This window comes from Podarcis pityusensis (genome assembly GCF_964106645.2).
Source record: "Podarcis pityusensis genome assembly, chromosome: 13".
NCBI lineage: Eukaryota > Metazoa > Chordata > Lepidosauria > Squamata > Lacertidae > Podarcis > Podarcis pityusensis.
In genome coordinates this window covers 36577238-36587903 of record NC_138038.1, presented here as the reverse complement: position 1 = coordinate 36587903, position 10666 = coordinate 36577238, and the positions used below count along the sequence as shown (strand labels likewise).

At 40.8% G+C, this 10666-nt stretch overlaps 2 protein-coding genes across 2 annotated transcripts in view; both read left to right on the top strand.

Annotated features, from left to right (window-relative positions):
• The window catches only part of LOC308460881 (T-cell-interacting, activating receptor on myeloid cells protein 1-like), a gene marked incomplete at its 3' end in the record, with an annotated part of 68762 nt that overhangs the window by 31283 nt on the left and 26813 nt on the right, over positions 1–10666 (top strand). The window lies entirely within an intron of this gene.
• LOC308460158 (immunoglobulin superfamily member 1-like) overlaps positions 1080–10666 on the top strand; it is a 31955-nt gene continuing 22368 nt past the window's right edge. Inside the window, exons 1-4 of the mRNA XM_080976185.1 lie at positions 1080–1705; positions 3064–3099; positions 4397–4684; positions 6990–7274. Of these exons, the coding sequence (XP_080832311.1) occupies positions 1675–1705; positions 3064–3099; positions 4397–4684; positions 6990–7274 (640 nt within the window). The 5' untranslated portion in view covers positions 1080–1674. The remainder of the gene's footprint in view (positions 1706–3063; positions 3100–4396; positions 4685–6989; positions 7275–10666) is intronic.

Sequence of the window (10666 nt, the reverse complement as noted above, 5' to 3'; positions counted from 1 at the left end):
AATGGAGGAGGATGCGGGTACACCTCAAATAATACAAATGGAGAGACCCGAGGCCCTACAGGAGTATAAGCCGCTGTCATTGAAGATTGAAGTTGGAGTGGGCCAGGGGGAGTTTGGAGCTGAGGAGGTTCCTAACTTTGGAGAGACCTTGAAATATGTTTTTAAATATTTTTTGGATTATATCGAGGACTGTGGGGAGTGGGGCTGTGGGGAATGGGCGGGTTTGATGAAGGGAGATGGAGACAATTTTGGGTTGGAATCCCCCAGAGACCTACTCCTCAATGAGAAAGGAAAGAAATTAAGAAAGAGACCAACAAAAGACAAGGAAAAGGGCAAGTATAAACAACAAGAAGAAGAATTGCAGAAGGGACATGGAAGAGACTTAAGGGCCTCGGACATAAGGCTTCCAGGTTGATGGACTAGATGGAATGGACAGTAAGGACTGACACGATCCGAGACCAGGAAGAAGAGATTGGAGATTGGAAGAAAAACTATAAAGAAAACTTTCTATTTAGGGAATTAGCTTAAAATTAATGAATATTAGGGAAAATGTTGGAATGAAACTATATGACTCTAGCAGAAATGATATCAGGAGTTATGTATATTTGAAAACTAAGATTCAAGCTTTAAGGTATTTTAGGGTAAGATAAGGTTAAATAAATTAAGGTAATTTGAATAACAGAATATGGGGAAAGATGGAAAGGACTTGTTGAGTTAATTATTAGGTTAAATTGTTAAGATAAATTTTTTAACAAAAATTGAAAAAGATGGAAAGAATTTGCTGAAATAACTAATTAAACTAGAATACAAAAGGGGAGGTGTGAGGAGGTCAATGAAACAAGCAAATGGAAGTTATAGATATGCAATTTGGGATTTGTGTCTTTTTTTTCTTTTTACCTTTTTGCTGTATTGTTGTATTGGTTTTTGTGTTTTTTCTTCTTTTTTGTGTATTATAGTGTTGTTTTTCTTTTTTTTCTTTTTTCTTTTTTCTTCTATAATTCTGAAACTACTAATAAATATTATTCAAAAAAAAAAAAGAAATTCACACTTCTCAAGATATTGCAATGCAGTGTAACGTGTACAAGAATAATTTTGCTAGGGTAAAGTTTGCATAAAAATGCATATACTAATGCAAATAACATCAGCATTTTTATTATACTGTATATGGAAAAAACTGCATTGCAAAAGCATGCCTTTTAAGCAAAACTGCATGCAAAGATGAAAAGGAGAATTTTGTACTGAACTGATGGATTTTCAAGAGAACCTGTTTTGAAAAAAGTTATCTGACTGATGTGGGACTCTGGAGAGCTGTTACAAATGTGAAAATGAGAAAGAGGGACTAGCCAAAGCTGACAGAGTTACTCAGTGCTAGCTAAGGGAGCTTTCCTGGCTTCCTACATTGTGGGTGAACATTCTGTAAGCAGTTCTGGTCACTTCTTGGTACAATAATCAGCATGAAAGTAAGGGGAGCAGTGGCGAAAAATATGTGGTATCAGATCATATGTGGTATGCAGATTGAGAGGCTTACGGCAAAGGATGGAGTGGGTGATAAAATGATATTGCACATTTCCCATGCCCTGCAAAAGTAATCTGCAAACTGAGAACATCAGTTTAAATAGACTTGGAGGCTGTGACATTGGAATCAGGACTTAAAGACTTCTGCTTTGCTTCATCATGAGACTTGTCCTCTTAATCCTCTTTTTTGGTGAGCAAAAAAACCAAGGATTTGCCCCAAGTGGGAAGTAAGTGTGTGTGTGTTTGTGTGTGTGTGTGTGTGTGTGTGTGTGAGAGAGAGTGAGAGAGAGAGAGAGAGAGAGAGAGAATATTTCAGCATGACAATAGTTGTCTGATCTCAAGCTTTGGCCTTCTTCCTCTTCAGGGCCTTCATCTCAAAGCTAGCCAACTAACATTCCTGCACATTTTGACTTCCTCTTGAGGCCTTCTTACCAGCAGGAGATTGGGGACGGTGCATCACCATGCATTGCAGATGCACTTTTTTTTTAAAGGGGGAGGAGAGGAGGCAGCAGTGGCAAAGCATGTACAACTTTTCATATTGGGCCAGCTCTGCCCATGGTGCTGCTGAGCATATGGTGCTGGCATGAACAGCTGATCCCGGCCAGTGCTGCTGAATGGAGAGGAAGAGACAGACTGAGCCACAATCACAGGAGCAGTATAGTTGGAAAAAGGTCTGGGACTCTTTTGTTTGTAGCCAAAACAGAAGAGAGATCTGGGATTGGAGTTCCTGCTGCTGAAGTTATTTATTTAGAAAAGCACTTCTTGTCTTCACTTCGTTCTCCAATCTAAACCTCTCTACCGGTTGCTAGATGTCCCACTCAGGAAGCTGTGCATTTGCAAGCCTGAGTGGTCCTACTCCAACTGCCTTTATCTAAAAAATGAAATGTTGTGCAATCCATTGGACCTCTTCCACCTTCTCTATTGTAGCATCCAGTGAGTATGAGGGAAATGGATTGGAGGGGAGAGGATGGTTGAAGTGTGAGATTATGCAACAGGGGGATGCGTATGCATGTGGTATATGCATGTAAGAAAGAGCTAGATCTCTCATTTCTTTGCATGAGCACTGAGTTCACTGTTGTGGGCTCAAAATCTGAAACCTGTAGTTAGGGGACTGAGGAAAGCTTTGGCCTACAGGCCATTTTCTCCAAGCTCCACCCACCTACACTACACCTGATGTCATACAGTATGTGAGACAGGTACAGATATGACTACAGTAGAACAATCAGAAGCCTACAGTGAGCTCCTGCTTGTTCCCTTGTGATCAGGGCTCCCTTAAAGTGCTAAGCAGCTGACTAGGCAGAGAGACCTACAAGAATTAACTGCACCCTTTTGTAGTAGTTTGCATTGAAAGCACTTCCGAAAACAGAGCTTTTTTTTCCTCTGCAAGAAAGAAAACCCTCCATTTCAGCAAGCAGCTCATTGCAAACCATTGTGTATAGAGCTCTTAAATAAAGCACTGCCTATATGTGTTTACTACTGGGCATGGAAGGATATGGTGATGATCCTGCTGCTGTGGAATCAGTTCAGTTATTTATTTCTTCTTTCCAGGCTACCCTATAACTAAAGAGGAAATCGTTTCAGAAGGTAAGGACCTGACAAGGCTGGATGGAGTGGGGAAATGACTCCAGTAGCCTCAAACCTTTTAGATATCACACGCCTTCAGCGTCTTTGACTTTCATTCTTTGGGGCTCTTCCAATCTCCAAGGTCCTGATCGAGCATTGCATGCAGATGCCTGTCATTCAGTCCTGTTGGCCACTCATGAAGTTTGGGGATTTCGATTGGGGAGGGCATGTTCTTCAAAGGCACTCTACATAGGGCATGTTCTGTGATTTCTAGAATCACATAATTGATAGCATAATCACTGTCATTTTAAACTAAAAAATGGATGAGAACACACACCATTCTAAGCTGGTTTTTAAAATATCTAAGAAGGCACTCTTGGCCACTACAGCCACATTCAGGGGCAGTGTCAGATCCAAAAGCCTATCCGAGCTTCAAACTTGAGTCCTCAGGGTGAGTGCAACCGCACCTAAAACTATTTATACATCTACCCCAGAATCCCTAAGCACGTTCATCTTGTTTTGATATCATAATTTTCATTCAGTTCATGCCACCACCACCCCAGATAGCCTCTAAGAATTTCCTCTACTTCTCTAGGAGTAGATGGCAGAGTGAGAGGATGAGGTGGGTGCCCTCCACACCCTGGCAGCACTTGAGCCTAAATATCTGGACAATCTCACCCACACAGAAAGTAATAAGCACAGGAAGCAAGAAAGAACCTTGCCAATACACTCTCAGAACCACCTTCTGGGACTTGTTCTCCAGGAAGGACCAGAACCACTGCAATACATATTGTATGTTTTTATGACGTTTTATCACATTTATATTGCTGTACACTGCCTTGATACTTTACATGAGATACAATTTATAAGTGCTTGTGTGTGTGTGTGTGTTATACGTGAGGCAAGAAAACCAATAAGGACACGATTCCCAGGTAAGATCCCCCTCCTATTATGTGAGCAGGTGATCCCTCCCCCTACCTGGCCTGATCACCTTGGCAACACCTCCCCAGGTGGGATTGGGCAGCTGGCTGAGGTAGGCAGAGACCTCCAGGTATCCCACCTGGGGAAGGCGAAGCCAAGCCTGTGCTAATGGTGCCGCATAGGGTCCAGGGGGCTGCGCGCAACCACATTTAATGTGGGGAGCCGTCATTCTCACTTCTAACGCTTGGCATAGGTTGGAACTGTTGGATTGTGTTCGCTTTCTTCACACAGCAATTTGCTTGGCTCCTAGGGATGAAAAATTTCCAGAGATAGGTTCTCTCTTGCAGAATCTCTCCCCACCATCCAGCATACTGTTTTCTTTTTGTCGTCATTCCAGAGAGAATTTTCCATCCTCCCCACATCCACATGAGCCCTAGCTGGATAGTCTTTCTGGGAGGAAATGTCACCATCTCTTGCTGGGTTCATTTAGACTGCTGGCTGGATTTCTTTCTGCATAAAGATGGTGTGAAAATAAACACCACCAGAGGTGGATATAAAAGAAAGGCACTGTTTCACATCAGTGATGTCACAAGAAAAGATGGAGGGACATACAGCTGTCACTACAGAATGCCACTGAAAACATACCAGTCAGAACACAGCAACTCCGTGGAGTTGTTTATATTAGGTAAGAGGTTCAGCAATTGGCTAAGGGTGGAGGGGATTGTAACTTTGTGAGGGGTAAACTACACTTCCCAGAATCCTCTGAGGGAAGCCATGACTGTTAATGTTGTATATATGTGATTTAGATGTGTGGAGTGGATGTGACCAAAGTCCTGCTCAGCCTTATAGAAGATAATCCTGCTTCATTAGTTCTAAACCTGATTCTACAGAATAGTGTTCCTGCTTTTCTGGGGCAACCCAGTCAGCTGGGCGGCATATAAATAATAAAATTATTGTTATTTTCTCCTACCAAGAAACCTGTGTATTTTGCCGAAGGGCATAGAAAGACCTAAGTAACATCTGTATTTTGGGCCTTCAGAGTGGCAATTTATTGCAGGTGTATTTGTGACACTATAGTAATGTTAGTGATGGTTTTATTTTCTTTTATTCTGTGGTGCATCTCAAATGCTACCACATTATTGCTGTCCAGACTAGCTATAGTGCCATGAAAGCAGGACAAAAGACAAAAAACAAACCCAGAACATTTGTAGTGTTCTCTGTGTTAACTGTGCTCAGAATGCTACCAGGGTCATAGATGAGCTTGCTTTCAATACTGTTTGTGCCTGCAGAAGTTTCGAGATAGTCACACTGTTCTGCCCTCACAAGGGTCAGTTAAGTTGCAGAAAGTCATTCTGGAGTCTGGTGGTGTAACACTCCTCGAGGATATCTATCACCAAAGGACATCTTACAAAGATCGCCTCACCACCATTACTGCGCAACCAAGATTAATAACTGAACCTTGTGGGGGCAGAACACACACTGCTTCATTTTCAAGTCAGTGCATATCCTGCAAGTACCTGCTGAAACCCCTGGTTTATTTTTGTCCCACTTTGGTTGTGCTATAGCCCCTCTGGACAGCAGTCATTCAGTGGAATTGGGGAATTAAAGCTGCAAAGAAACATCAGCTTGGAGAGCCCCCCAAAGCAGAATTCCAGCAAGTTACAGAACGTGCACTGATTGGAAATGAAGCAGTATGGCCACCCCAAAACTGTTGCAGCTACAAACAGTATTGAAAATGGGCTCACGTATTACCAGCCCATTAGCATCATGAGCACAAATGATCATGGCTATTCAGTATATTAAAAAAGGATGTCTGGAGGGGCCTGAGGAGTGAATGAACATGAAAATGGCCTAAGATTAGATCCAGGAGAAACTGACTCCTGGATTATTGGGCTCGGGGAGTAGAGAACCCGAGAAAGGTCTCTGTGTGAGATTATCAAAGATTAAAAGGTCAAAAATCATATGTCCTTTTTCCCAGAGGCCTTTGGTGGTACAAACTGAAACCTGCATAGCATATGAATGTCTGCCACCTCCTCCCATATTCTGTGTGACCTAGAGCAGATTCCATCTACCAGCCAACATTTCCTCTCTGCCCCATCTCCCTGCTATTGCTTTGGTTACCACCAAGCAGACAGATAAAGAGTGCTGAGGAACCCAAAATCTTCCACACCCCTTTGTGACTTTTTGATTGGCCTAATAAAGATACTTGCCCAATATGGTTTCTGGATGTGTTTTTCCCCACCTTGTGGACCAACATATAGGCCTTTCTATTTTGGCAGCCCATGTTTGTTTGCTTCCTGGACTTCAAAACCGTGGCTATTTTAAACTAGCAGATTCTTGGGTCAGCTTGGGTGGATACCTGTGAAGCTCAGGGACATTTAAATGGTGTTGCCCTCTTTTTCACTCCAGTGACAGAAAGTGCAGAATTGGGAGGTGTGCTGCCAAATACAGCAGTTCTTTCCAAGGATATCAGGACAAAAGGAATGAGGAGGTGGAAGGGGAACCAAAACAGTTTTATTAACAAATAAACAGCAGGCATACAAAGCATAAAATAAAACATACCAGACAGGGGCTACGCAATCTCCCCTTCAGCTGCCTGGAGCCCCAGGTAGAGCAGCAGGAGAAAGACCCTGACCGTCGGTCTCCCAGCATCAGGTCCTTTGATCTGGTTAGAAGCTCTCTGGGCCCCTCCCACCTATGGCTTTTATAGTCTGCCTTGATGTAATCAAGTGCAGCTGGCATTACTCATGATGAATACAGAGCGGCTGAGAGTCTCCCACTACCTGCAGCGGGCATCCAGCCAGCACTTGCAACACAGAAGAACCCAAGAAACTCTCGTCAGGTGTGTGAAACACAAGAATCCAGCAGACCTCAAACTGGGGATGTTTGAGGGAAAGGGACATGTCACATAACTCCTCGAAATACAATTGTCTTCTGCATTTCCACTACAGGAGGGGAATGACCACAGCCCTGTCTCTTCCTTTCCACAGATCCTAGCCTACCCAAACCCACAATAAGCCCCATTGGGATGAGCACCATTGCAAAAAATGCAACTATCCAATGCCAGTCCCAAAGTCCAATTGCAGGTTTCTATCTCCAAAAGGATGAAGACCAAATGGATCATAAGCACATGGAGACCAATGGGACTAGAGGCAGCTACACAATCAGTAACATTAGCCGGGCAGATGGGGGAGGTTACAGGTGCCGTTATAGCTCTGAATCAGAACCCTTTGTTATCTCAGAGCCTAGTGATCCTGTGGAGTTGCTGCTAGAAGGTAAGGAATCTCTCTCTCTCTCTCCACCTCTCACCATATGGATCCATTTCAAAAAAATAATAATAAAAAAATAATGTCTGCAGAATGTCTAGTAGCCAAGCACTAGGAGGCTATCCATTCAGGGCAGCTGGGAGGATAAACCAGCAGTAGCATTTCTCGAGGACCTAGTTCTTTCATCAGAAAAAGCAAGAAAGAAGTTTCTCAAAATATTTCCATTACAATGAAGTTAAAACTACTTTGGCAAAGTTCTAGGCTATACCCCGACACTCATTTGGGTCTTGGTAGTTTGGGAGTCCTGAGAGTGGCATATGCTGGTCAAACGGATGGGAAAGGAGTGATAGCAATCAATGTGATTTATTTGGTTGGAGCTGTGGATTTGTGCAACGACAGGTGATTTGGGCCAAAGTGCATCATTGGGAATGTTGCTGAAACACATTTTATTCCCCAATATTTCCAATGCAAAACCAGCATTTCAGGGTCTAGTGATGCCTCTAACTCACCCAATTAAGATACATTGAAGCAGATGACAGACCCATTGCACTGCTAAATAACAATTACAAGATATTCACAGACATTTTTGCAAATAGATTAAAAATGGTGCTGAACGAGATAATTCATAAAGATCAAACTGGATTTCTTCCCGGACGATTTATGCAATCCAATATAAGATGTGTGATTGATGTATTAGAATATTTGGATATTAAAATTGATAAACCAGCAGCTATTATGTTGGTGGACGCTGAAAAAGCTTTTGATAACGTGTCCTGGAAGTTTATGAAAAAATTAATGGAAGAAATCGGACTGGGAGAAAATATTTGTAAAGGAATAAATGCCATCTATTCGGAACAATATGCAAAATTGATCATCAACGGAAGAATTACTGAGGAGTGCAAAATAAACAAGGGAACAAGACAGGGCTGCCCACTGTCACCACTGATATTTATCTTGGTGATGGAAGTCTTGAACAATCAGATAAGAAAGGATGAGCTTGTTAAAGGCATCATTCTGGGAAACAAAACATATAAAATTAAAGCTTTTGCGGACGATTTACTTGTTATGACTGAAAACCCTAAAGAAAGTCTGAAAAGAGTGCTGGAATTGATTAAAGAATTTGGAGATGTGGCAGGCTTTAAACTGAATATAACAAAAACAAAAATGCTTGTTAAAAATGTAACCACAGAAGAAAAGGACGACTTAGAAAAAATATTGGGCCTGAAAATCTCTTCAAAAGCGAAATACTTCGGTATTTGGATCACCCCCAAGAGCATAAACTTATTTCAGGATAATTACACCAAAACTTGGTTAGAGATTAGAAAAAACTTGGTAATCTGGAGTAAACTAAAATTAACATTTCTGGGTAGGATTTTCATTATAAAGATGAATGTGCTTCCAAAATTAATCTTTTTATTTCAAATGATTCCGATACTGGGTGAAGCAGGTTGTCTCAAGATATGGCAAAGAGAAATTTCCAAATTCTTGTGGGAAGGGAAGAAACCTAGGATTAAACACCTGATCTTAATAGACATAAAAGAGAGAGGAGGCTTTTCCCTACCCGATCTAAAACTTTACTACGAGGCTGCCTGTTTCACCTGGCTAAAAGATTGGTGCACGTTGCAGGATCCGGACCTCCTGGACCTGGAAGGTTTTGACAACCGTTGGGAATGGCACGCCTACCTAATATATGGAAAAGCGAAAATTCATAAAAATTTTACCAACCATATAATAAGAAAGTCACTCTTTGCTGTATGGGAAAAATATAAAGACCTGATGGAGCCTAAAGTCCCGTGGTGGACTTCTCCAGTAGAAGCCATAGCAGTAAAACGGAAAAATACTCAGGAAAGCTGGCCAACATATAAAATACTTCTAAAAAATGAGGATAACCAAATAAAATTAAAAAACTTTGAGGAGCTAAGAGAACACATTTCAGACTGGTTCCAATACCATCAGTTATTTGAAAAATTTAAATCTGACAAACAAAAGGAGTTCTCAGCAGAAATTTTCCGATTCGAATCTGATCTTGTAAACTCTAAAAGAAAAACTCTTTCCAAAACTTACCGACTCCTCCTTGACTGGACAGTCAAGGACGAGGAGGTAACAGTGGCAATGGTGAGGTGGTCCCAGGATTTTGGCCATCCAATAACCATGGCCCAATGGGAAAATTTATGGAAGATCAATTGGAAATTCACAAACTGTTACACAATTAGAGAGAACTTTCAAAAAATGCAACATCGATGGTATCTAACACCATGGAAACTTTCAAAAATGTATAAAAATGTGTCAAGTAATTGTTGGAGATGCGGAGACTCAGGAACATTCTACCATATGTGGTGGATATGTAGGAAAATACAGGTATTCTGGGAGAGTATACATGCAGAACTGCAAAAAATGCTAAAGATCTCTTTCAATAAAAAACCAGAGGCCTACCTCCTGGGAATAACAGATTTGGATATTCCACAAAAGAGGAAGGGTATCTTTTTATATGTGATGGCGGCAGCAAGAGTTTTGATCGCAGCAAAATGGAAGAGTAATGAAATCCCCTCTATACAAGATTGGATCCAAAAGCTGACAGAATATGCCGAATTAGATGGTTTATCAGAAAAAATAAAGAATAAATCAAAACAGGAATTTGTTTCTAAATGGGAGGTTTTCAAAGAATATCTGAAAAATAAATATAGTAGTTTAAATTTTGTTGCAGCATTCGAGGAACTTCAGTGATAGTTGCTAGGTAGATAGAAGAAATTAGATTTATTGAGAATAAGTTTAATTATGAAAAAAAATGTGTATTGGCAATACGTAATATGAATTTGAAATATGGAATAGACGGGAAGTTGGGTCTTTAGTGTTAAGACCAATAGATGTTTTATTACAGATGGGTAGCCGTGTTGGTCTGCCATAGTCGAAATAAAAAAATTCCTTCCTGTAGCACCTTAAAGACCAACTAAGTTAGTTCTTGGTATAAGCTTTCGTGTGCATGCACACTTCTGAAGAAGTGTGCATGCACACGAAAGCTTATACCAAGAACTAACTTAGTTGGTCTTTAAGGTGCTACAGGAAGGAAGATGTTTTATTGTTTGCCAAGAAAATTATGTGTCTATGGTTATTTTTGTAATTCATGTGTAATTTGGTATTTGTGTTTTTTTTGTGTGTTTTTCTTGTTGTATAAATAAATAAATATTTTTTTTAAAAAAAGAAGCAGATGACAAGGGGTAGTTGAAACCAAGTGCTTCAAAAAAGGCAAATTTCTACCCATTACAGCAGGGATGTGAAATATTTTGTTTTAAATGTTCTTTCTTTCTTTCTTTCTTCCCTTGATAGTTTGGGCTAAAATTAATATAAGTTAATGATTCCTATATGTTTTCTGAGCGAAGTTATAACTGTACAACAGAGGGAAG